This window comes from Mesoplodon bidens, assembly GCF_964165515.1.
Source record: "Mesoplodon bidens genome assembly, chromosome: 15".
In the NCBI taxonomy this organism is placed as follows: domain Eukaryota; kingdom Metazoa; phylum Chordata; class Mammalia; order Artiodactyla; family Ziphiidae; genus Mesoplodon; species Mesoplodon bidens.
Genome location: NC_138171.1, coordinates 38,341,707 through 38,367,588, shown reverse-complemented (window position 1 = coordinate 38,367,588; position 25,882 = coordinate 38,341,707). Strand labels below are relative to the sequence as shown.

General features: G+C 54.9%; 1 protein-coding gene across 6 annotated transcripts in view; it reads right to left on the bottom strand.

The window, feature by feature from the left end:
- GTF2IRD1 (GTF2I repeat domain containing 1) overlaps positions 1–25,882 on the bottom strand; it is a 114,107-nt gene that overhangs the window by 35,320 nt on the left and 52,905 nt on the right. For 4 of the 6 annotated variants that reach the window (XM_081257607.1, XM_081257608.1, XM_081257604.1 and 1 more), the window contains 11 exons: positions 22,025–22,050; positions 20,993–21,101; positions 20,084–20,121; positions 19,562–19,642; positions 18,870–18,959; positions 11,270–11,317; positions 10,298–10,363; positions 9,016–9,199; positions 3,246–3,295; positions 2,969–3,025; positions 1,388–1,471 (listed from right to left, as the gene is read on the bottom strand). In XM_081257607.1, coding sequence (XP_081113733.1) covers positions 1,388–1,471; positions 2,969–3,025; positions 3,246–3,295; positions 9,016–9,199; positions 10,298–10,363; positions 11,270–11,317; positions 18,870–18,959; positions 19,562–19,642; positions 20,084–20,121; positions 20,993–21,101; positions 22,025–22,050 — 833 coding nt within the window. The remainder of the gene's footprint in view (positions 1–1,387; positions 1,472–2,968; positions 3,026–3,245; positions 3,296–9,015; positions 9,200–10,297; positions 10,364–11,269; positions 11,318–18,869; positions 18,960–19,561; positions 19,643–20,083; positions 20,122–20,992; positions 21,102–22,024; positions 22,051–25,882) is intronic. The other 2 variants (XM_081257605.1, XM_081257606.1) reach the window with 2 other exon arrangements.

Here is a 25,882-nt window from a genome sequence, read left to right as displayed (position 1 = left end):
GCAGCTGGATGCCCCCACTCCTCCCGCTGCCCCCGTCAATCTGCGCCAGCGATTCTCCCTCTGAAGCACATCTCACTCCATCTGGTTTCCTGCAGCATCCCCGCCAGGGCCTGCCCAAGCCATCATCACTCTCGCCTCAATACCGCTCCAGCCTCTGGGCTGGTCTCCCAGTGTCCACTCCCACCCTCCCACAGCCACTCACTTTCCTCACAGCAGCCAGGAAGACACTTTAAAAGTGCAAGGCTGCTCCATTTACTTCAATCCTCCCAAAATACAAACCCGATATCATGGTTCCCTCCAAGGCCCTGGACAACTGGATGTGTCTTCTGGCCAGCTCCGCAGGGCCCTCCTCTCCCCCAGTGCCTGCCCTTATGCTTTGGATTTTTTTTTTTTTTTTCGGTACGTGGGCCTCTCACTGTTGTGGCCTCTCCCGTTGTGGAGCACAGGCTCCGGACGCGCAGGCTCAGCGGCCATGGCTCACAGGCCCAGCCGCTCCGCGGCATGTGGGATCTTCCCGGACCGGGGCACGAAACCGTGTCCCCTGCATCGGCAGGCGGACTCTCAACCACTGCGCCACCAGGGAAGCCCTATGCTTCGGATTTTGGCTCCTTCTTATATCTATCTATCTACCTACATATATATACATATGTACATGTGTATATGTGTATATATATATATATATATATATATATATATATATATATATATATATGTTTTTTAAATTTTTTGGCTGCACCGTATGGTTTGTAGGATCTTAGTTCCCTGACCACGGCCCACGGCAGTGAAAGCACCAAGTCCTAACCACTGGACCGCCAGGGAATTCCCTTGGTTCCTTCTTAAGACAAGCCTCAGGGCCTTTGCACATGCCATTACCTCAGCCAGAATGCCCTTCCTTCACACTCTGCTGATTACCCATCGTTCAGTTCTTTCTTCCAAGAGCCCTTCCCTGGTTTCCCATCTAAGGAAAGCTGTTTTCTCTTGAGCAGCCTGCTCTTTTCCTGCATATTTGTGGGACAACGCCTCACTGTCACTGGATTCTGGGTAGAGCTGCTCAGTGTTGGTCTCATGTCACTGGTCTGCAGGGTCCCCCAAGGGCAGGGACTGCGTGGTTTTCTTGTTTGTTTTTGGCATGTGGGATCTTAGCTCCCCGACCAGGGGTCGAACCCACAGCCCCTGCAGTGGAAGCGCAGAGTCTTAACCACTGGACCACCAGAGAAGTCCCCATGAGACTGCGTGTTTTCTTCACTGCCTTTTCCCCAGTGCCTGGCACACAGTAAGTGCTCAAGACATATTTGTATGCAGGTGAGTGGTCTTCCCAGAGGAGACCACGGCCAGAACCGGGATGCTCCTGCCTCTCTTCCCTCCCGCCAGGGTGTCCCGGGCTCACCGTATTTCTTGTTGAACAGATCCTGGACTTGTTCCCTCAGCGTGTTGGCAATGTCTATCCGTGAGAGTCTGGCATCGTAATTTTCTGCAAAGTGAAAAACAATTACGGATTTGGGCTGTTAAATGAAAAGGCACTTGGTGACTTTAAAGGAATATGATTTCCTAACTTTGGGGAACTCCTTCTCAGGCAATTATCAGCTCCGTGGAGTGGGCACCTTGGAGTCCTCCAGCACTAACTTCTTGACGGAGACGTGTGTTATTTCCGGAAGGACGCACACTCTCGCGACAACAGCAATGAGTCAGAAATTAACTGTTGACCTTTGAAACCCACACCAGTGAGCCAGCCCTGGAGGTGAGAGACGCCACGAAAGGGAGCAGCCTCCTGCGTCACCGGCGGGTGGAGTGGGGCCTCGCTCAGGGTCAGGCAGGAGGCAGGAGGCAGCGCAGGGACGTGAGCTCAGCTGACAGGACGGCCCCGCGGAGGCAGGGAGCCGGCCTGGCAGCTCCCAGTGGTCACTCACTCACCCAGAGGCTATCGCTTACGGAGCCCGCGTGCCAGCACCTGCCATGAGACCCCTGGACAAGCCCCCGGCCTTGGGGAGATGAGAGCCTGGCACTGCCTTGTGGGAATACAGAGGTGGAGGAGGATGGAGGAGGGAGGGGGTGGGTCTCTGGCTGGTCGGACCCCAGTCTGCTAAGAGGGCTGAGTATGAGGGGTCTCGGGGTGAGGTGAGAGACGGAACTCCCCCGTCCCAGAAAGTTCCGGCTGCCCAGGAAGGAGTTGAGAGGCTGGGGGGGGGCGGGTAAGCAGGTGCCCCTCTGGGATTTGGGTCCCATCTCCCCGGGCTCCTCCACCCACAGGGGCTGGCCCTTCCTGCCGCTGGTCTGGCTGACCCTACTTTCTCCTCTGGGTCACACTGACCACCCAGGGCCCACATGGGGAGCACCCACCCTAGGGGACTCACAGCCACACCCTAGAGCTGCCCCGACGTGCACGTGGACAGCTGCTCTCAGCCACCGCAGCCCGTACTGACACCACACTTGATCTTAACCAAAAGGTAATACCAGACTCCACTATGGGGAGAGAGCTTCCACTGTCAGTCCCTGGCCCCTCCCTGCGTCTGTTTCTCACGGCCCTCTCCACAGTCCTGCACTCAGGGTTCCCCCATCTTCCACGCCTCTTCCTCCACGCTCACATCCTCCCACCCCTCCTTGGCCCAACCAGAGTCCTCCTTCTCGGGAGAGCCCTCCCTGCCCTCCGCGACCTCCTCTCCTCTGATTTCAAGCACTAAAAAAAGCACGGCAGGCTGCCTAATACGAAGCGGGCAGTCAGCTGCTTCCCCAGACGGACAGCAGGCCGGCTCCCACGCCCTGTACCCCCGAACCCCCAGCCACCTTGCAGAGCCTCTCACTGGGGCTGGCAAACTCCAGCCCTGCCTGGCTGCCCGCCGGCCTCATTCAGACCCCGGGGCCCTGAGGTTGGTGGCCAGCCCCTCCCACCCCTAGCCTGGCCCTCCAAACCCAAGCCAGGTCAAGGTCATGGCACTGGGACTGCGGACCCCATCCTGAGCTGCAACCTTACCTTGAAAGCCCTGTCTCTTCAGGCTCTCGTCCACAAGAGGGTCCCCGGAATCCCTCTCTGGGGGGCGGGGGGGAGAGAAGCCAGGGTGAGCAGGCAGCTCCTGGGACCCAGGACAGAGGTGGTATCTGGTGGGGGCAAACCCAGCAGGGAGGGCAATGGGGGGATGCCAGGGTAGACGGGACCAGGACAGAGGAAGCAGGAGGAGGGGTGATGGCAGAAGCCTGGGACCCCTCCCACGCCCGGCCCACGCCTCGGCCCGTGACCCTGCGCAGGGTACCTTGGCTGTCTGTGAGGGGCTCTTTGACTCCTTCGGTGAGCAGCTCAGGCCTGCAAAACACAAGTGGGGCTATCACCAAGGTCCCTCCAGGGCTCCCCAGTACCACCCAGCTCTCCCCCTGGGCCTCAGTCTGCACATCTGTGCAGTGGGAGCTCCTGGCTCTGGACAGTCAAGGTCTGGGGTTTCTGCCTCCCAGGCAGCTGTCCTGCTGACCCACGTGTGTGATCTGGGGGCTGCGCTGGGCTCTGAGGATCCAGCCAGGAGCGAAACCAGCCTGGTCCTGGCCCGGTGGAGCTGACCCCCTCACTCTCGGTTCCAGGATGCTGTATAACTGCCACTGGCCAGGGTCAGAGCACGTGGTCTGGGGGCCTTCCTACGGAGCTGGTTTGAAGTGTAGACACAGTCGGGACTGACTGTGGCAAGATCTTGGTGTAGGGAAGGTCCAAGGTTTCTGGCTGACACCATTTCACTCTGGAGTCGGGGCCTCAGGGACCAGACCCAGCTTTACACTAATGTCTGTATCCCTGCAGACTCCACAGAGCCCGTCCTCACATTAGGTAACCCGCCCGACATCCCTGAGGTAGGCGCTGTTTCCATCATCCCACTTGCAGGATGAGGAGACTGAGGCATCGGGAAGGTGAGTAACGTGCCCAAGACCACACAGCGAGAGGGGCAGAGTTCAAACTAGGCATCCCCTCCTCCTCACCTGCAGCCTCTCCAGCCGAGGGACCCCTCCCACCCCAGGCCTGTTTTCTCATCTGAAATGGAATAATAACCCTGCCCTGGCTCAGAGGGGAACGGGCCTCATAAATCCGTACTTGGAGAAACAACAGGACCGCAGAAAGCACTCTGGCCTGGGAGCTGGGAGCCCTGTTCAGTGCCTTTGGGGAAATCATTACATTTTCTGGGCTTCCGTTTCCCCATAAGAAGGCAGAGAGGAAGTGATGGGGTGTCTAAATGTAGTCTGAGGGCTTTTCCAGCTCCTGAAACTGTGATCCAAGGCAGGGTTGTGCCTCCTCCCTCCCTGGCCCTGTAAGCTCAGCTCTGTGTCAGGCACAGATGCCCGCTGCCAGGAGGGACACCAAAGCCTCATCCACTTGATGGAGGGGGTGGTGCCCTGAGAGCCTGGCCTTTGGCCTCACTCCCAGGCAGGGTCTCCTGTGTCACTGCTTGGATACCCCTGTGAGGAAAAGCTCAGCATCTCCCTGGGCAGCCTCACCCACAGACCCATCCTCACACTGAACCCTGGTCCAGCATCCCTTTCCTTCGGGAGATGTGAAGGAGTGATTCTGGTACCTGTTGCACCCGCCATGCCCTGTCAGCCCTCCTCTGGCCAATGTGACCTCCCCAGTGCCCTCAGCCTGCCATTCAGCCCAGACCCCCGTCACCCAGACAGGCCTGCTACAGTTGGACAAGGTTGCACCAAAAATGGGGCACTTAGAATCAGTGCTGTATAATATAGCTTGTCTGGTCTTCAAGCCGCTGGTATCAGCCAGACCTCTTGACCTCTAGGGAGGGGAGGGGGGCTGGAGACAGTCCAATCACTTGGCCAGTAATCCAGTGAAGGCTAGCAATGGATTCCAGTAAAAGTGTGGACACTGGGGTCGGTGGAGCTGCCTGGTTGGTGAACACACTGATGTGCTGGGAGGGTGATGGGGCCTGATTTCACAGGAAGAGGGGATGGAAGCTCCACGTCCAGTCCCTCCCAGACTTTGTCCTTTATGTCGCTTCATTTGGCTGGTCCTGATTTGCATCCTTTCTATAAAACTGTCATTGCAATACAGTGCTTTCCTGGGTCCTGTAAGTCGTGCTAGTTTATTATCAAACTTGGGGAGGGGTCCTGGGAACCCCTGAATTTGCAGCCAGCTGCTCAGGAGTGTCGGTGGTCTAGGGACCTTTGCACTTTAGCTGATGTTGGAAGTGGGGGTGGTGTTGCTGTGGACTGTGTCCTGAATCCGTAGGGTCTGCTAAGTCTGGGAGGTCGGCACCAGAACTGCCCTGCAGCACTGCAGTCAGACAGACCTTCTGCCACTCCTCCCCTGAACCTCAGTCTCCCATCCGTGTGAATCCACCCATGGTTTTCAATTTCCCAAGGTTTTTTTTTTTTAACTTTGGAGAATTTGATGAAAGCAAGGGACCCTATTTCCAGAAGAATGCACAAAAGAATATGAAAAATTTGGATACATGTTTGTTCAAGAATCTCGGTTAAGAATGTTTCTTGATCAAAGATTTAGAAAGTTTGATTTGATTCTGTGCCAACTCTCATCAACTGGCAGTTGCTGTCTGGAGGCTGTTTAGAAGGACATGGAATTCAGGTTTAGGTGGAAATCAATCCATCAGTGATATCCCCTCCAAGTGCCGATTTCTCATATATATTTTTATAGGCTCACTGTATTTCAAAATAAGGTCTTTAAATGAGGACATTAGGGTGGGCCCTAATCCAACCTGACTAGTGTCCTCATAGGGAGAGGAGATTAGGTCACAGAGAGATACCAAGGATGTGTGGACAGAGAGAAATGACCATGTGAAGACTTAGCAAGAAGGTGGTTGTCTGCGAGCCGAGGAGATAGACCTCGGGGGAAAGTAACCCTGCTGACACCTTGACCCTGAACTTCCAGACTCCAGAACTGCGAGAAATAAATTTCTATTGTTTAAGACACCCAGTCTGTAGAGTACTTTGTTATGGCTCCTCTGGCAAAGTAATATATATATGTGTGTGTGTGTGTTTATATTATATAAACACAGACGAACATACGTACATAAGACACACACATACACACACATACATTATACTTTATTGAGATGTAATTCACTCTTGAAGGTACACGCACCAGTGGTTTTTTAGTATATTCACGAAGTTGTTTATGCAGCCATACTTCTAATTCCAGAACATTTACATCACCCCCAAAATACCTATTTTTTAGAAGATTAATGAGAAGTGGCGATTTTTCACTAATATTCCCAACAGTATTTTGGGCTATTTTTTTAAATGAAGAATAACAAAATAAATATACTCAAGGGCTCAATCTCTCTCCTCCAATTATCTCTTAGAATCACCCCAACTGTTCCACTGGACAAAGTTAATCACTCTTTCCTACTTGAATCATTTTCTTCACTTGGCATTCAGAAAACGAATTATCTAAATTCACATTTTTTTTTTTTTTTTAAGCAATGAACTCCCGATACAGGCAACCACATGGGTGAATCTCAAAAGCTGAGTGAAAGCGCCAGACCCACTGAGATGCACAAGGCATGATTCCATTTATGTGACATTCTGGGAAAGGCAAAGGGGCAAAGAGGGCCTCCCTGGTGGCGCAGTGGTTGAGAGTCCGCCTGCCGATGCAGGGGATACGGGTTCGTGCCCCGGTCTGGGAGGATCCCATATGCCGCGGAGCGGCTGGGCCCGTGAGCCATGGCCTCTGGGCCTGCGCGTCCGGAGCCTGTGCTCCGCAACGGGAGAGGCCACAACAGTGAGAGGCCCGCGTACCGCAAAAAAAAAAAAAAAAAAAAAAAAAAGGGGCAAAGAAATGATCAACTACCAGGTCACAGGGTCTGGGGTGGCCCACAAGGGGGCACAAGGGAAGCTTGTGGAGCGATGGGACCGTTTCGTATCTTGATGGCTGTGATGTGACAGTGTGTGCACGTTAAAAGGGTGAGTTTTACTGAATGGAAATTAAACGTCCATAAACCTGACACTAAGAAACCCAAACCTTGATTGAGCACCTACACTGTGCCAGGTCTTTTGCTAAGCCTTGATCTCCAGGGCCACCCCACAAATGGTACAGTATGCCCCATGTAACACCCTGAACAACCTACCCCAGGTCAGGGGGAGTGACAGGAGGAGCTGAACTTAGACCCAGGAGCCTGCGAGTCACCCAAGGGCTGCCAGGGCTCACTTTGAGGGGATGGATGAGGCAAGCAGCCCCCATGTGCTACATGCCTCCTGAATGCTGACAGGTTCCCTCGTTCTGTCCCCACCCCGACCTCTCTCCTGAGTCTGACCCCCGTAATCCACCTGCCAACCCTCCCTGGAAGGCCCCCACGCACCTCGAACATAACACACAGCAGACCCACATCCCATATATCAGCAAATTCTACCAGCCTCATCTTCAAAACACTGTCTGAATCTGACAGCTTTTCACCATCCCATTTCTACCTTTACCTCATCCAAGATGCCACTGTGTCCCCTGGGCCAGGAACAGCCTCCTCACTGGTCCCCGTTTCTGCCCCTGCTCATCCTCCTCAAAAACTTCTGGTGAGTTCTCGTTAAATTTGAAATAAAATCCAGACTCTTTAAACTAGTCTAAGACCCTGTATGATCCAGCTCCTGCTATCTCTTGGGCCTCGCCACTCACACTCTTCCCTCACTCCCCCTGCACTAGTCACAATGGCGCCTTGCTAGACTTCAAACACACAAGGATGTCCCTGCCTCAGGGCCTTTGCACCTGCTGTCCCCGCTGCTTCAATGCTCTTCCATTGCAAATAATTTGCAAACCTTGCTTCATTAGGTCTCTGCTCCAAAGTCCCCTCCATAGACAGGTTCCCCCTGCCCCTCTTTCTTTGCCCCTTTAACCTGCATCATAGCATTTATCTCTACCTGATACTATATTGTGGTTTAATTCTGTGAGATCAGCCAACTCAAGGGCAGGACTCGGTGGCATTGGCTGCTGCATCACTCCTGGAACACGGTGGGCACTCAAGATGTATTTGTGGAAGGAAGGAACCACGTGTCCACTCTTTGCATCTCCTGGAGCATCACCCTCTCTGCTTCTCCTGGCGCAAACCAGCCCCCACGAGAGAGCTCCCTGCTCAGCACCCCATCAGCAGCCTGCCACTTGAGGCGTGAAGGACACTGTGAGTCTCCCAATTTGGGGGCCATCTATTCCCCCAGGGAGAACAAACCCTTAAGAGTCTCCTCTTTCTTGTCACTTCCAACCAAACCAAAAGTAAATTTATAAGACATCACGTTAATACACAGAAGCAAAAAAACACAAAACAGTTCACCCGAGGTCCTCCCTCATCTTTTAAAAATTCAGTAGCTGCCTCCATCTCCTCCAAAGGGACTTTATATCTGAGCTGGCACACAGGCTGGATACACTGGAGCTCCCTGGGTCCTCGTTGACAAAAATTAGATGCCCGAGGAAACAGAAGAGACTCAAAATGCCAATGCCTGATTTGCCAGTCCGGGGGTCATGGGGCATTGTCCTCAGCCTGGATGCCCTCTGGCCCAGACGATGCTCAGAATTATCCAGGAGATCAAGCTGGTGGGTGTATTCCCATTCTACATCTGGGTAAACTGGGGGCTGTTCTTGTGGGACTGAGAGGGCATTAGTGTCTGGCTGCTTAAGGTCCTTCAGGCCTGGACTGGGCCTGGGCAACCTCGTGCCTGCTCAACTGAGGCCAAACCTCATCGAATGCCCTATTTTTTTTTTTTTTTTTTTTTTTAAAAAGCCTTCCCCACGGGCTTCCCTGGTGGCGCAGTGGTTGAGAGTCTGCCTGCCGATGCAGGGGACACGGGTTCGTGCCCCGGTCCGGGAAGATCCCACATGCCGCGGAGCGGCTGGGCCCATGAGCCATGGCCGCTGAGCCTGCGCATCCGGAGCTTGTGTTCCGCAACGGGAGAGGCCACAACAGTGAGAGGCCCGCGTACCGCAAAAAAAAAAAAAAAAAAAAAGCCTTCCCCAGTCTGAAGAGGAAGATGGCTACTTGGCGCTGCTCCTGGGTGCCGGGCAAGCCTGGAAGGGCTCCCGTGGACCCGGCTGGGCCTTACCTCTTGATGACGAACTGGATGCTGTTGCTGGCCTCCAGGATCTTCCGGAGCTTGGCGATCCCGAAGCAGTTGGGCCTGCGGAGGGAGATGCCTTCAGGCAGCCCCACCACAAACAGCTCCTCTGGGTACATCAGGAACTTGGAGTAGGGCACCTTGACAGGCTCCGAGATGCCAATGGCCTTGGCTGCAGAGATACGGCTGCTGTAGGGCCACCCAGATCTATGGGGCCACGAGCCTCAACTCCCACCTCCCATGTCTGCATGGGGGGGCCGCAGGTGCTGGAGCCCTTTTGAAACTTAGCCCTTAGTTGAACCCTCCTGACCCTCCTGAGGTAAGTACTATTAGCCCCAGGCTGTGGGTAAGAGACCCAGAGCCCAGAGTGGACGTGACCTGTCTCAGGTCTCAGAGCCCCAGAGCTGGGGGATGTGAACCCAAGTAAGTGGGGCCCCCAGACCTACGCTCAGTTCGTGCCCTCATACCCTGGCAATGCAGGAGAAACTGCTGACGGCTGGTGAGACCTGGCATCGGCTCCACCCAAGTCCACTTGTCCCTGTGCTGCCAGAAAGGCTCTCCAGAGGGTCCCCCTGCCACCATAAATAACCCCAACCCCCTGCATGGCCCAATACCACGCCTTGGGAAGCAGAGAGATCTGAGGCCCAGGCCAGGCACTGCCACTCACTAGTTCTGGGGCCTAGGACAAGCCACATCACTTCCCCAGGCCTCATTTTCCTCATCTGTAAAATGGGCATTAGGACACAGGCATTTTGTGAGATGGGATAGGAGAACTCATGTGAAGCACCTCGCCAACCACAAGGGCTGAACGAAGAGTAGGCTTCTCCCTGCATCCCTGTTCTCTTTCTTGGTCTTTCTAGTAGGAAAGACCTTGTTATCCATCTGTCCTCCTGCGGACCCTGAAGGAGGGTGTCTGTGGGTACAGAGGGGCAGTGACAGCAGTCAGAGTGGCCTCTGCAAGCTGAGGCTGAGGCAGACCGTGAGTGAGTGTGAGCCTGTTGAAGGAGGAGGTGGGGACACTGCGTTTCAGAGGGTGGGGTTCTCTGGCAGTGCCTCAGTCTCCCCGGGAGGGAGGTCTAGAGCTGAGGAGGGGGCAGGATGGCAGTCCCTGCAGAGCCCTGGCCCTTTCCCAGTGGGTCCCAGCCCCTCCGGCCCCTCCCTCCCCTGTCTCTGTTCCAGGAGCAGCTGGGATGGGGAGTCAGGCCCTCTGAAAACAGGGCAGCTGGAGGGAGGCCTGGATGCCCCCGACCCTGCAAGGCTCCTCGCTCACCGTATCGCGTGTTGAAAAGCAGCTCCACCTGCTTCCGCAGAGGCCGGATCACGTCACCATGACTGTCTGAAAGGCAAAGAACAGTTTGGTGAGCCTCCCCAGTGGCAGCAGGACCCTGCTTCTCACCTCATGTCCTAGGTCTGCTGGCACCAAGAATGACCCTGCGCTGGGACCTTGGAATGGGGAAGGGTAATGGCGGCAGGTAACTTACTTCCTCAGAAGTGGCAACCCTGCAGACAGGTCCACAATTCTGGGGCTCAGATACCTGCTTGTGAAATCAGATCTAGGGCATTACCAGGACTGAATGGAAGGTTTTGAGGTCTAAGAATGACAATGGGCCTTTCTATGTGAATGTCACTCTAGACCAGCACCGTAAGTGACTTAGCTAGCACGTGAACTCTAAGCCTGCAAATTGAGTATGCCGCCACTAGGTGGCAGTGGATGTTGATTAAAACTTCAGAGTTCCTCCCCTGCCAGGCTGCGTTTGGGATTGGGAAAGTGACGCTCCTCTCCTCTGACACCCACTCATTCCGTTCCAGGGGTGAAAACAGATCCATCCTCACCTTGATCTCCCTGCCTGTCCTACTCCCACCCTCCGCAGGGTGGGAATGAGCAGTGTTCCTGAGACTGAACATGTCTATTGGACACAAAGCCAATTTTGTGCTTTCAGGCCTAAATTCGACTTGCTCAGGAAGACTCAGCCTTAAAACCTTTGTGGAAAGAGGCAGGGTGTATATAAAAACAAAATAAGAAAGGCTTACAATTTCCTTTACCAGAAAGAGCTGCTTCTACCTCTGACCGTGTACCTCTTAGTTCTACAAGACAGGTCTATAAACCTCCTCCCAACTCAGGCAGCCCACAGAACACCCACTCCCAAACCCAGTGTTGGGAAGAGACAAAAAGGAGATGCAGGACAGGGGAGGGGAGGAGACGTGGGGTGGGGGTGAAAAATGGGGGTGAACAGTGCCTCACCCTCCACAGGCCTCTCCTCAGGCCGCGGGTCCTCGCTGGGGCCTTTGTCTGAAAAAGAGGGTGCCAGGCAGCCATGTTCATCATCTCCTGCACCACCAAAGTCAGGGCAGACAGGTGGGGAACGGCAGGCCCAGACTCTGGAGCATGGCATGGTGACGCCCAGATGGGATCAGGGACCCCAATTTTGCACAAGCACCTGCCCTCGCCTCCACGTGAGTTTCAGAGACCAGATACCCTGTGACATTTGGTAAACACCCCGTGGAGACCAGCCGTGCACCAGCCTGTCCTTCCATCTACTGCCTGCCAGGTTCTGTTCTAGGCATTGAGGACACACGGGAACAAGACAAAGCCTTGTCCTCCTGGTGTGACGTCAGACATTACATACGATGCCAGATGGCAGTGATGCCGTAAAGAAAAACAGAGGGAATTCCCTGGAGGTCCAGTGGTTAGGGCTCCATGCTTCCACTGCAGGGGGCAGAGGTTCTATCCCCGGTCAGGGAACTACGATCCCACATGTCACATGGCATGGCTGGATAAGGGGGTGGAGGAAAGGCAGGTGGGGGCGTGGAGCCATCTAGGGTCACGTGGTCCCGGGGCATCTGACAAGATGACACTGGCTCTGGCCTGGGCCCAAGGGACCCAACCTTGTCCCCAGGTGCCCGTCCAACAGGCAGCAAGGTCGTGGCACAGTGAACAACAGGGGAGGTGAGGGCACAAGCTGTACAGGGGAGGGGTGAGACTGGCCTTGGGGGGCCGATGGGGGGTACACCTGGGCTGGACCCAAGTGTCCAGGGAAAGCAGTGGGGTGGGAGAGGGACACAGGCAGGGAGGAGGAAACAGTGTTGGGGGGGGAGGGTGGTGGCAAACTCAGAGATGGTGGATTTCCGCAGGAGGATGAACTCCAAGTGCGGACAGCGGAAGTGGGGTGCAGGGGGCGGGGCACAGGCCGACCGGCGGGCTGCAGGGCCTCCATCAGCAGCAGCTCTTTGGTGCCAAGAGCTGGAGGAAGGCGTGGGGACTTTCAACACTTGAAACAACCAGAAGGAAACTGCGACTTAGGAAGTTTGCCGTGTGTTTGCCAGGTGCTTTCCCAGGCAGGGCTAACCCTTAAACAGCCCTTCTCAGCCCCTGACACGAGGCTGAGCTGGTGAGGGGTGGAGCAGTCGGACCCTGGGTCTGCTCTTGGCCAGCTGGTGGAGAGGATGCTCGGTGATGAGGGATGCAGGGATGTTCCAGATGGGATCGTGAGTGGGAAGGAAAGGGGCTGATCCTGGTAGAGCTGCCCATGGTCAAGGCCCACTCATGGATGGAGGGAGGGAAGGGGAGCCTGCATCTGGGATTGCCAGACAAGCCTAAGCCTTGGGGCTCAGCCCGGAAGGTTCTGGAAGGTTTCATCTATGCTCAGCCTCTGACTTAAAAAGGGCCAGGCCTGAGCTTTCGGCCTAAATTTTCCTCATGGCAAAAGGTACACTATGGGCAGGTAGATGCTGGGCCCCCCTGACTCTGCCTAGAGGCTTTTTTCTGGCTGTGGGAGCAGACCAGCAAGGTACAAGGGCTGGGATCAATGCCTGGAAACAGCTCTCAGCCAGTGATGGAGGGCAGATCACCAGCCCAGCTCCCAGCTTCCTCAGCTGCGTTAACTCAGGCGTGTGATTTACGTGGGCTCCCGTGGTCCCTCAGCTCAGCTGCCCACAGGGGTGACGGGCCTGACGGCACTGCTGTCCTGTCCAGTCCCCCTTCGTACCAGGACGGCCCTTCCCGGACTCTCCTCCCAAATGAACGAAGGCCCCTGTCTCAGGGGAAGCCCCTGGGGGATCCCAAACTCATCAACTTCATCTTTGCCATTTCTAGACAGAGAGGGGCAGACAGGAGGAGGGGAGTCCGGTGGGGACAGAGGGACAAGCAGCGCTGCCAGGGAGGGTTCCCTGAGTCAGGGAGCTGGATCTGTCTCAGGGCGGAGGGAGAGGCCCAGATGTCACAGCAGCAGCACCGATCAAGTTCACGAAATGGCTTGAGAGGAACAAGAGGGGAGACCAGAAAGTCTGTCCCCGCTCTGAGTTGTCCATGTGTGCAGGGCCACCCCCAGGCGGTAGCAACAATCTGAGAGCCAGGCAGGAGATGACCGGACCCAGACACCCACAGGGAACCAGCTCAGCTCTGTGGCTCTACTAAGCAGGGGCCACTAAGGAGGGGCTTCTGCCAGCCTTTGTTGTAGGACCCTGAAAACAGAAGGAAGCGGGGCCAGGTCCTCTCCTCGGGGGCGGGGGGCTCTTTCAAAGGCAGCAGGAGATGATGACCTGTGTACTTGGGGGGCCCTAATTCCAAACGTGAGAAAGTTGCCTGCTTTCCCCCCTGCCCCCTGGCATGGGGGCGGGGCTACTTACCCTGAACAAACCCATCCATGTGCTCACTGCCTCCCCATTTTCAACCTTGGTAAACGATCGAGGGCATGACCAGAGATGCCCAAGGCACCAGGTGAGCAAACGAGGGATGATTTGTACAATACAGTAACACCACCAGTTGGGAGAAGCCTTTCCAATAGAAATGGCACAATGCTGGCCACGCCCGCAACCCCAGGGGCCTCCACAGATCGGGACCCCTTGGTCTTCTTTTTTTTTTTTTTTCTGCAGTATGCGGGCCTCTCACTGTTGTGGCCTCTCCCATTGCAGAGCACAGGCTCTGGACGCGCAGGCTCAGCGGCCATGGCCCACGGGCCCAGCCGCTCCGCGGCATGTGGGATCTTCCCGGACCGGGGCACGAACCCATGTCCCCTGCATCGGCAGGTGGACTCTCAACCACTGCGCCACCAGGGAAGCCCGGTCTTCTTTTTTTTTTTAATTTATTAAATTTATTTATTTTTGGCTGCGTTGGGTCTTCGTTGCTGCACAGGGGGCTTTCTCTAGTTGCGGCGAGCGGGGGCTACTCTTCATTGTGGTGCGCGGGCTTCTCATTGCGGTGGCTTGTTGCAGAGCAGGGGCTCTAGGCACGTGTGCCTCAGTAGTTGTGGCCTGAGGGCTTAGTTGCTCCACGGCATGTGGGATCTTCCCGGACCAGGGATAAAACCCGTGTCCCCTATACTGGAAGACGGATTCTTAACCACTGCACCTCCAGGGAAATCCCCCTCGGTCTTCTTTTTCTTAAAATAAATTTATTTATTTATTTATTTTTGGCTGCATTGGGTCTTCATTGCTGCGCTCAGGCATTTTTTTTCTAGTTGCAGTGAGTGGGGGCTACTCTTCGTTGTGGTGCACGGGCTTCTCATTGCGCTGGCTTCTCTTGCTGCAGAGCACGGGCTCTAGGCACGCGGGCTTCAGTAGTTGTGGCACGTGGGCTCAGTAATTGTGGCTTGCGGGCTCTAGAGCGCAGGCTCAGTAGTTGTGGTGCACGGGCTTAGTTGCTCCGCGGCATGTGGGATCTTCCTGGACCAGAGCTCAAACCCGTGTCCCCTGCATTGGCAGGCAGATTCTTAACCACTGCACCACCAGGGAAGTCCCCGCCTCGGTCTTCTTAATACTGCTGTGAATGCAGCCAGGTGACATGCGACTTCTTAAAGACCAGGCCACACTGCCAGCTCATCCTGAGCCTTTGGTCCACTACACTCCCCACACAGTTACCGGATTGCTTCCAATTCCACTCATGCCCAGCCCGTGCCTGACAATATTCTTTCCTCATTACCAAGGTATTAAAAGCACATCGCAACTGATTTAGGGAGTGACAAAGATAAATCGCTTAACCTAACATAGCTACTTTTTTGATATTTTCCCCCCCCAAAACAGTGATTATGTTTTCAACACAGTTGTAAACACCATCAGTTTTGTGTCTTCTACAATCTCCCTTGTTGCCTATTTTTAGTGGCTGCCTAATAGTCCATCAGGAGGATACCATTAACAGTTCACTGACAGCTGGACGAGCTTGTTGCAATTTTTCATGGTCATCATTAACGTTGGCACGAACATCTCTGTGCAGAAAACAGTTCACATTTCAGACAATTTCCTCGGACCGGGTTCCTGCTGGACGTATGGGGGAGGGGGTGGGGCTGCTCATTTTTATGGCTCTTCAAGCTGACAAATTCTCTAAAAAGCAATTTGCCCACTTGCGTTCTTACCAGCACCAGGTCTGTGCCCATTTCCCCATGTGCTCAGCAAAAGTTCCGTTCAGTTAAAAGGTGCAAGAGATGCCCCTTTGTTCAAGCCCTTGTTTCTCTGTGGCTGCATGTGTTTGTTTCCTGTCTCTCTCTTCTGCTGTGGCAGGTACTGGCATGTACTTACTACTCAGATCCCCTTCAAGGAAGAGCTTGTTGGCCTAGCAGTGGGGAGTGTGGTCAGCGGGCAGCTGCCCCTTCCAGGACTGCCCTTCCAGGGTGGCCCGCATCTCGTGACTGATTGAGGTGGAGGTATAAAGGCCAGGATATCCAGTGCAACTGGGGGCAACTCTAAGGGGCCTTTCTGGCTCCGAGCTCCCCGTGGGGTGGGTGGACGTGTTGCTGCAGCGAGATCATGGCTTGCCTTCCCCCTCGGCCCCCTTGTGCTTCTGCCCCCTCCCTTACATAGGTGTTGATCCCAAGGGCAGCTCCTAATAAACACCCCCACACATTAAACTCCATCTCAGAGACTGGGCCCCAGGGAACACAACCCATGACACATGTCCTGGGGCTGTGAATTTTTCTTGTGCGTTTCAGCTCAGTGTTCTGGTCTGTCAAGGCCATGGGGAACATCATTCTTGGACGGACTGACCATTCCTCCCCATGGATCTGCAAACTGCATAATCTTACTGCCTAAGGTCCCTTTATCCAACTAACTGACAAATGTTTGAGGAAGGACCAAGCCCTCCAGGACAACAGGGGAAACCTTCCCCATGTGGAGGCTGGGGTCCCCCTGCAGCCCTCCCTTTTTTTGCTTGAAATTCAAATAACTTTTATTTAAATTGAAAACAATACTTAAAAAACTGCATTTAGGGGCTTCCCTGGTGGCGCAGTGGTTGAGAGTCCGCCTGCCGATGCAGGGGACGCGGGTTCGTGCCCCGGTCCGGGAAGATCCCACGTGCCGCAGGGCGGCTGGGCCCATGAGCCATGGCCGCTGAGCCGCGCGTCCGGAGCCTGTGCTCCGCAATGGGAGAGGCCACAACAGTGAGAGGCCCGCGTACCGCAAAAAAAACAAAACGAAAAAAACAAAAAAAACCTGCATTTAGAGTCAAAACCCTTTTGTTTATAAAAATCATGAGGAGCTTCCGCAGCTGGAGGGTCATCTGGAGATCTTGATGTCGTATGAGCCAACTCAGTCCTGTGGATGACCCCACATTGGGTCCCCTCTGATGGCTTACAGTCGCCCATGTAGAAATCTGTTCCAGAACTGCGCCTGGGACTAACGCATGGTCCGCCTGTTTGCAATTTGGGCAAAACCTCATCCCCAAGACTATCTCTGTTGTCAGCTCATCTGTGTCCGCTGTGACTTCTCACGTCCTATGCACGTCTTAGGTATTATCCATAGATCACACTCATCCACAGCAGCTCTGAGGACCCTTTATATCTCCTTACTGAACTGGACTCCCAGGTCCTCCTCACTCTTTCCTGTTTTCAGACCATTCTCCCTGACAGAGAAGACGGAAGCAGACGAGGAGCAGAGATAGTCTGCCTTTATTCTGTCACCAATTAACGCAGCACCACCCATCTGGGCCTGTAGGAAACCTTCTTATTTATTTTTCCAGTCACTTGTTTATTTTTGGTAGGGGAAAAGTTAAAAAGTGCAGTAAAGCATACAGAATATTATAACAAACACTCATGGACCTATCAGCCGGAATGAATACACATTAGCATTTTGTCATATTTGCACACGATTTTTAAAAATAAAACATTAGCAATACTATTTTTACATCTCCAAATTTATAGAAATGCCGTATTGTCTATATCCTTCTGCACTTGCTTTTCACATTGGACATTATGAGGTTTCTTCACACTGTTCACTTAAATACACCTACTATGCTTTTGCACAGTATCCTTAAGCAATACCCGCCCCTCTCCCCTCCTAATCAAGCCCACACCAGACATCACAGGCAAGGGAAACAAATTCCAGCCGTCTTCCTAAAGTTTCCTGCCCTGGCCCTGCATCCCTTATTACAGAGCCTTCCAAACTCAAATCATCTAAGTACTAATATCGTTTTCTGCCATATCCGCAAACCTTCTATAATTTACATACTATTTGTCTTTATAATGATTCACTTAAAAAAAATTTTTTTTTTATTTTTTGGCTGTGCCACGCGGCACGCGGGATCTTAGTTCCCCAACCAGGGATCAAACCTGCACCCCCTGCAGTAGAAGCACAGAGTCTTAACATCTGGACCGCCAGGGAAGTCCTATAATGATTCACTTTTTAAAAACATTAACTATGTGTAATAATTCTTACTTCTTCTTATCAATAATAACATCTGTTGAGAATGGTTGGAGCTGAGAGTTGGGCATGTGAGATTCATTAAGCTATTCTTTTCAACTTTGGGTGGTTTTGAACATTTCCAAAATAAACTTTCAAAAACAAAACACACAGAACCCTACCTTCTCCCTGCTGCTATCCACCTGCCCAACCATTCCTCTTGCCTAAATTATCATCAGAGTCTGTTTCTGTCTTTGTCCCCAGACCTTCTGCAGTCTGTTCTCAGCTCCACAGTCAGAGTAAACACTGTTAAAATGTACTCCATTAGCACCAACCCCGCACTGGTTCCTGTCTCTTCAGAGTTAAGTCTCCAGTCTTTCCTTTGATGTACACAACCCTGCATAACTCACCCACCACCTCCCTTTCCCCACCTCACTCTGTTCCAGCCACCCGGCCTCCTTGCTGTTGCTGAGACATGCTGGGCATAGCCCACCTCAGGGCCTTTGCCTATGCCGCTCCCTCTGCCTGGAAAGTTCTGTCCTGATATCCACACGGCTCCTGCCCGCACCTCCTTCAGGTCTTTGCTCCAATGTCATTTTCTCAGTGAGGTCCTCTCTGACCACTCAGATCCTGTAATAACCACCCCTCCTGCCCCTGATACTTCCCCTCCTGGCTTTGTGTCTCCCTATAGCACTTACCACCATCTGACTTTCTATTTTTCTTTTTGCTTTTTTGGGGGGCCACACTGCACAGCTTGCAGGATCTTAGTTCTCTGACCAGGGATCAAACCTGGGCTCCTGGCAGTGAAAGCCTGGAATCCTAACCACTGGACCGCCAGGGAATTCCCCTATTTTTCTTATTGATTTGCTTACTACCTGTCTCCCTGCACTGGGATGTCAGCCCACAAGGGTGGGGACTTTGGTCTGTTGGGTTCACTGCTCTGTCCCCAGCACCTTGCACGGGACCTTGTACATAGTAGGTGCTCAATAAATAGTTATTGAATAAATAAACAAATTTATCCAAATGGGAGCTCCTGGGAAAGACACAGTAACCAGACTTAATATTAACTCAAGGTCTATTTCAAGTTTACAGAAAGGAACCTGGCTTGGATGGGGGAGCCAGGCATATACTGTTTCTTCCAAGGGGGACAGTCAATACCAAGAGAAGTCTAGAGGCTTCCTGGCCCACCCCTCTCCCTGTTACATCCCACGGAGGTGGGTCCCCAGCCCATTTCTTACCAGTCAGCATCTCCATCCCGTAACCTGAATCTTCCGAGGGCACATGTCCAGGCATCGAGTCTGTCATTTCCTCAGAGGTTGGGGAAGGGTCTGGAGGCAAAACTCCAAATGACAACAGCATCTTCTGTCTGTCCCACCCCATCATGGTCCCTCAGGGACCTCCCAGCTCAGCATGCCCACAGAGCAGGACCCTTAAGGAAGCTGCACCCTGGACTCTGGGAGGGTAGCTGTGCCAGAGGACAGCGGGGACCCAAGGGGCCTGGAGCCTGTGGTTACCCCATACTGAGCCTCCAGATGACAAGTACATGCCCCTCTTCACAGATGTGGAAACTGACGCTCAGAGGGATCCAGGTCTGGAGTCAAACTCAGATCCTCTTACTCCAATGACCTTTTCTTCTCCCCCGCAGCCTCTCAAATCCCAGGGAAGCCAGGCCAGAGAGGTGAAGGCTGGGGGGGCCTTTAGGAAGGTCGGAGCTGAGACCTGACCCCCAGCCCAGAGGGCAGATGTGGCTACAGAAAGCACACGCAATGCTGCATGCACCCTTTCACGATCAGACCAGAGAAACAGCGGCCTGGCGACCCCTTCTTGGCCGGGGCAGGTGCTCAAGAGACAGAACAGGACAGCCCGGGAGGGGACACGGTGGTGCTCGATCCCTGTACCTTCAGACGGGGGTGGCAGGATCAGCCCTTACCTGGGACAGTGACCTGAATGATATCTAGATCCTCTGGCTCAATTTTGATGGGTCTCAGCCCACCCAGCTCCCCAGAGGTTCCTGTGAGGGGGAAACGAGGAATCTGGTCAAGTGTGGGAGTGAGCTTGGCCGGGCAGGGGAGTCATTCTTGAACATTCTCCTGTCTGTGACTTGTTAGTAGTGCCAGGAAAAGTCATGTCCGCCCTGGTGTCTGAGCTATAGGTAGATACAACGTATAGACCTGGCAACTGAGGCCTGCAGCGCCAAGGATGTGGAGGCAGAGGTGATACCCGAATCCAGGTCTCCCACAAAGCCACCCACATCCCACCTGCCCCTCCCGGCCCCCAGCGAGCTCCCAGCATGCTCTGCGGCCTGGGGGAGGGTCAGGGGACAGGGGTGGACGGAGGACATTCATGAATACCCAGGCTCGTGGTCTGAGCTGGCCTCCTCCCCAGAGCTGCTGAGTGGGGCTGGTGGACTCCCTCCCACCCTGGACACGCGCAGTGGGGTCCAGATCCTCACCTGGCCCACAGTCTTCAGAGAGACTGCTTTTGTCCGACCTGTGGGAAGGAAGTCGAGAAATGACATGGCATCAGCCCCAGCTTTCCCCCTCCAAGCAGTCAGGGGCCCACAGTGGCTGCCAATTCAAAATGTGCCCCTGACCACATCTGCTCCCATCCCAGCGGGATCCACGCCGCCCCCCCCCTCCACCGCCAGCAATACTCCCAGTAACCCGTCTCCCGGACAGCAGTCTCCTGGCTGCCCCAGCCGAGCTCCTGATCCATATCCTGGGGTGACGTGCTGGGCGTCCACCTTGCCCACCAGCTGGGAGCTCCTGAGGCCTGGGACTGGCCAGTCTAGGAGCCCCACCACTTAGTGCAGTGGGGGTTTGATCAGTGCTTGTCGGGGGGACTGAGAGCTGTAGGGACCACCCGCCTGGAGAGGCTTTAGGAGTCTGGGGAGGGGAGTGGGATGGAGGATTCGGTTTATTCATAGAACACTGTCGGGGAGGCCTAGGCTGGACGTGGGGATTCTGGGATAGATGGCCCATCCCTGGCCCCCAGGCACTCAGGGCCTGGGTCGGGGGCACTGGTGAATGGCGACCAGGCTGTAAGCTGAGTGTGAGGCCTTGTGGACATGCAGGGTAGATTCCTGACCTAGTCTGGGTGCCAGGGAAGGCTTTTGAGACTAGATAACGTATGGCTAGATCCCAAGGGGTGACAAGAATCCTCCAGGTGGAAGAAAACTGGCGAAATCTCTGTTCTCCTTCTGGGTCCCTTTAGATTCTCCCTGGCCCACAGTGGGGTGAGGCGCACAGGTGCCTGTGCGGGGTGTCCAGGTGGAGTGAGACGCTGGGCCCAGCATCCTCCAGCCAGCCCTAGGCCTTGCTCCTCCCTGCAGAGCTGGCGTAGAGCTGGGGTGTGGCCTTACCGAGCAGTCCCAGCCAGGTCCAGGACGGCAGCACGGGAGACCTCCGCAGAGATGTCCTCGGGTGGGCTGGCTGGCTCCAGCTTTGTGGGGTCTTTGGTAAACTTGTTCCCTGGGGAGAGAGCCAGGGAGGGGCAGGGCGGTCAAGGCGAAGGTTCTCCAGCCTCCTCTGCCTGCGGGGCACCCAGCAGGGGCCTCTGGAGGAAGCTCCTGGGGGCACCCCTCAGGTATGGTCTGGCCTCTGTCCCTCCTTCTTGTGGCCTCCATGTCCAGCCAAGCCAGGAAGGAGTCCAGGGAGAGATGCCTCCCCTGGGATGAGGAATAAGGATGCCGGGGATCTCAGAAGATTGGGCAGGAGGAAGAAGCCAGAAATGGCTGTCCTGACCTCAGGACAGGGGCTATGCTATTGGGGCTGAGGGAGCCCTTGGGAAAGGGACCGAGTCTCTCCCATTCTCTCATTTAGTTATCCCAGGAACCCAGAGGATGGTGCTCTTATCTTTTCACAGATGTGGAAACTGAGGCCCACATGACTGTGCCCAAGGTCCCAAAGCTGGGGGGAGGTAGGGCTGGTATTGGGACTCAGATATGTTGCACCCCAAGATCCGTGCTCCCTTTGCTGCACCTGAAAGAGGCCGCCTCTTCCTCCTGAGAGGCAGGCCACCTACTGGTCATGGCCTGGGCACTTCGGTTTGTATCTAGACCCCAGTGCTCACTAGCTAGACTTCAGGGAAAAACCAGAACCCACTTTATAGGACTGTTGAAAACTAAATTAAATTAAAATTAAATACGCTAACAGCTTAGGAGAGTAGCCATCACATGTTAGTATTCAGCAAATGTTAGCTTTATTATTCCCCATCCAGGGCTTCCCATGTCTGGAGGGGATGTCCTGACAGTCTGTCCGTGCCTGGGAGCTGGGGCCCCCGGATACAGAAGCCACACCCAGGCTCCCTCGGGTTCGGTGTGGTGGCAGCTCAAGCACTCTTGGGGGCATCAGCTTGGCGGCTTCAGAACAGACTAGACGGTACCCACACATACCTGTGAAAATTCGCTCATCGAACATCCTGGGGAGAGAGGAGAGATGGGCATGAGAGGGGAGCCGGCCTCCAGGTCCCCTCAGTGACGGTCACTCAAGTCCCACATGCATGGCTGCAGACCTGGGCACCGGGCTGGCCTCACATGGGGGCAGGAGAGGGCATGGTCCAGAACAGCCAGATACCCCCAAACAACCAGACATCCCAAACCATTTCCCCACAGCCAGGAAAGGCACTGGCCAGCCCCTGTGGGGGTCCCGGAGGGTCCAACCTATTTATCTCAACCACCCAGGTTGGGGGGCGGGGCTTCCTCCGGCCCTGAGCTCTCCTCGGCCACAGCTGGCGGATAACTCACACCCCTTTCCCACCAGGGCTCCGCAGCCTTTACCCACCACCACCTGTGTCTCAGCGACAGGCACGGGGTAGGCCCTGCTCCCAGGAAGCTCTCTGTCGATGGCACAAGCCAGGAGCATTCCAGATCACAGCCTCACAGCGTGACATGTGGGACCCCTCAGGTTTGTCTCAGAAGCCAAGGGGACCCAAGCAGGGAGGGGGTCAGGAAAGACTTCACAGAGTTGGGGATGGCGAGCCCAGGTGGGAGGGCAGAGAGGTTGTCCAGGTAAAGGCACAGGGAGGGCTGGCGGCTCCATCTGGCCGGCTGCAGGCGTCCTGTGGGAGGTGACCAGCCTTCAGTGCTGTGCCCAGGCATGTGGTCTCTACACCGTGGGCAACGGGGAGGCCCCAGGGGGCATGGCACCCTCAGATCACTCCATCATCACACAGAGGATGGCTTGTGGAGGGGGGATGGCCAGGGGCCCAGGGGCCATTTGGGAACTCCTGAGTCATCCTGATAAGACACCTGGAATTATTATTCCTGGAAAGCGAGGATGGAGTGAAGGTCAGCGAGGGAGCTGGGATCACCTGGCCGCCTACCTGCAGGGCCGCTGTTCTTTCTGCTCTCTCCCAGACCCCACCAGGCTGGCTCCCAGCGGGTTGGGGAGCCTCAGGCAGCTGGTCTGGGGGGCCTGCAGTAGAGCCTGCGTGCCATGGAGCGGCTGGACAAGGGGACAGGGCTTTGGCCACTAAACTGGCACCCCCAGAGGCGACATGGGACAAATGAAGTCCCGCTTGTCTGAGTCCAAATACAAGGGGGCTGACAGTGCCCAAGGCGGGCCCAGAGGGAAATTCAAACAGAGGCAAAAAGGTCAGTGACAGAAGGCAGAGTGTGGGTTACCAGGGCGGTGAGACCCCAAGCACGGCATCCTGTTCTTATTCTGAGAGGCGCCAGGTTCCCCCACTGTTCCTGTAGGCTCATACTCGTCTGGGTCCCCCAAGGCCGAGAAGCAGCCACAGGGAATAATTCTGGAGAAAACTGGCTTCCACTCTGAGGCATGCTTCCTCAGCTCCACCCAGGGACGGGGAGGATCCCAGCATTAACAGCAGGTTTTATTATTTATGGTTATATTTACTTATCAGGGAGCACAACGGAGCGGGTGTGACACCTTGGCCTGCAGTTCCTAGTGGAGTTGGCGGGCGGGGAGGGGGGAGACAGATGACAGGGAGAAAGTCTGATCTGACGTGGCTCCAATGCTGTGACAGACGCCCTCAGGGGCTGCCCGGCCTGGGAGCCCCACCTGATGAGCACTGACCAAGGGTCGCTGTTGCACACTGCAGAGTTCTAGGACCCCCTCCAGACACTTTTCCCTCTGAAGTCCTCCCTTAGGTAGAACTGACACATGTGAACTCAGAGCCTCTCGCTCTGGGCTTGTGTCCTGGGGGGAACCGGGGATTTAGGGGTCAGGGCTGGGCATGAGTGGGGACCCAGGGGCCAGGAAGCCCCCTTCCACTAATAACAAGACCCACAGGCCTTGTCGAGGGGCTTCTCCCTTTTGTCAGGAGAGCACCCTGACCTCCCCCCCACTGCAGACACCTGGGCTGGGGTGGCAACTCCCCCTCCTGGCTGCTTCCTAAGCTCTCTGTTCTCTGACTCCCGTCTGCTAGGACGATCGCAAATGTGATCTCAAACGTCTCCCTGACGAGGCTGGGATGTGCAACAGTGAAAATGCACTGGGGCTCAGAAAGGAGCAGCCTCTGTTCTAAGCACCTTGCTCACATCCATATAGTCTCCCATCAGTACTATGAAGCCTGAACAATCATTAGCCGCATTTTATTTTATTTTATTCTTTAGCCACACAGTGCAGCATGTGGGATCTTAATTCCCCCACCAGGGATCGAACCCATGCCCCCAGCAGTGGCAGCGCAGAGCCCTAACCACTGGACCACCAGGGAATTTGCCTCATTAGCCCCATTTTATAGACGAGGAAAGTAAGGCAGAGCAGTTAAGTAACTTGCCCAAGGACACACAGCTGGAAAATGGTAGGGCCAGGATTCGAACCCAGGTTGTCAGCACTGATAAACTACTTCTCCATACGTGAAGGAGATGAGGTCAAGGGAGAAGACTCGCGTTTATTGAGCATCTATTCCATGCCAGGTATGTTATGTCTACCTCCTCATACTATGTTGAGAAAAACCTGAGGAACAGGGCATCATTGTCCCTATTTTTACAAATGAGGAAACTGAGGCTCAGAAGAGAAGCGCTAGTCAAGGTTATCACGCGCTGTGTGGCTTCAAGCCCAGTCTGCCTGATGCCAAGCCTCCTCCTCCAGGAAGCCCCACAGGCTTGCTGCTCAGATGCCATCGAGTCTACACCTGGAAACATGCTGTTTGATGCTCCCAGGACTCATCACAGGAGTGACCACCCCCCATGACTCGCGGTAGCCCCTGGGGGCAGATGGGGACTGTGCCTGCTGTTTCGTGAAGTCCTCAGTAGAGCTCAGTGAAGGGCTGGGCCTGCAGGAAGCGCCTGGCAAATATTAGTGAAGGATTAAACGACCTACAGTTTGGACAGAAGGAGATGAAGGTCAGCCACAGTGAGGACTCAAATACCACAGTCAGGAATGAATGTAAGGGGTCACTGGGATGCCCTTGCTGCTTTCTGCTCTTCTAGCCTCCGCCCTTGCTACCAGGAGTCAACTGAAGGAAAAGGACTTAGGCAGCAGCAAGAGAGACTTAAGCTAGACAACAGGAGGCACTGCCTGACAGAAGGCCAAATGATTTTGTTTTTGGCCCCGCCACGCCACTCGGTTTCCGGGATGTTCGTTCCCCAGCCAGGGATCGAACCCAGGCCCTCAGCAATGGAAGTGCAGAGTCCTAACCACTGGACCGCCAGGGAATTCCCTCGAATGATTTCAAATTCACCTCCAGAATGATTTATCAAGTGGGACCCCTGGTAGGGGTTGAAGGGGAACAGAGGTGGCTCAGATGTGGTCCCACTGCCGCCAGTGATCAGGGTGATGGGGGGTCGGTGGGGACGCGGACCGGGGGAAGAAGCCATCTGCTGCGGGAGGGGGAAATTCTTTCCGACTGAGGACAGGGGAGGGCTTCTAGACAGGATAGTGAGCCTTGAAAGACAGGACAGGTGGGAAGGAGGGCGGGGAGTAGCTCCAGGGAAAGGAAAGGGCTCCAGCGATGGCTGGAGACACGTGAGGAGGCAGGAGTTCAGAGAAACAGGAGGGAAGGCGGAGCGGCACTAAGCCGGGCACGGTGGCTGCTGACAGGCTGGAGTGTGGTACCCTGGGAGCCGCTACACCGGGGCTCACGGAGAGTGTGGGAGCGGGGAAGGGTTCTGAGCAGGAGTGTCCCACAGTCAGAGCTAACTCTCAGAGTCACCTCCCTCGGTGGCAGTGAGATGCCCGCCCAGCTCCCTGGCCACTCTCAGCCTCCTCTGCTGGCAGCCCCTCCTCATCCTGGCCCTGGCCTCTAACGTGGGGATCCCAGAGTCCATCTGGGTCCTCTCCACCTC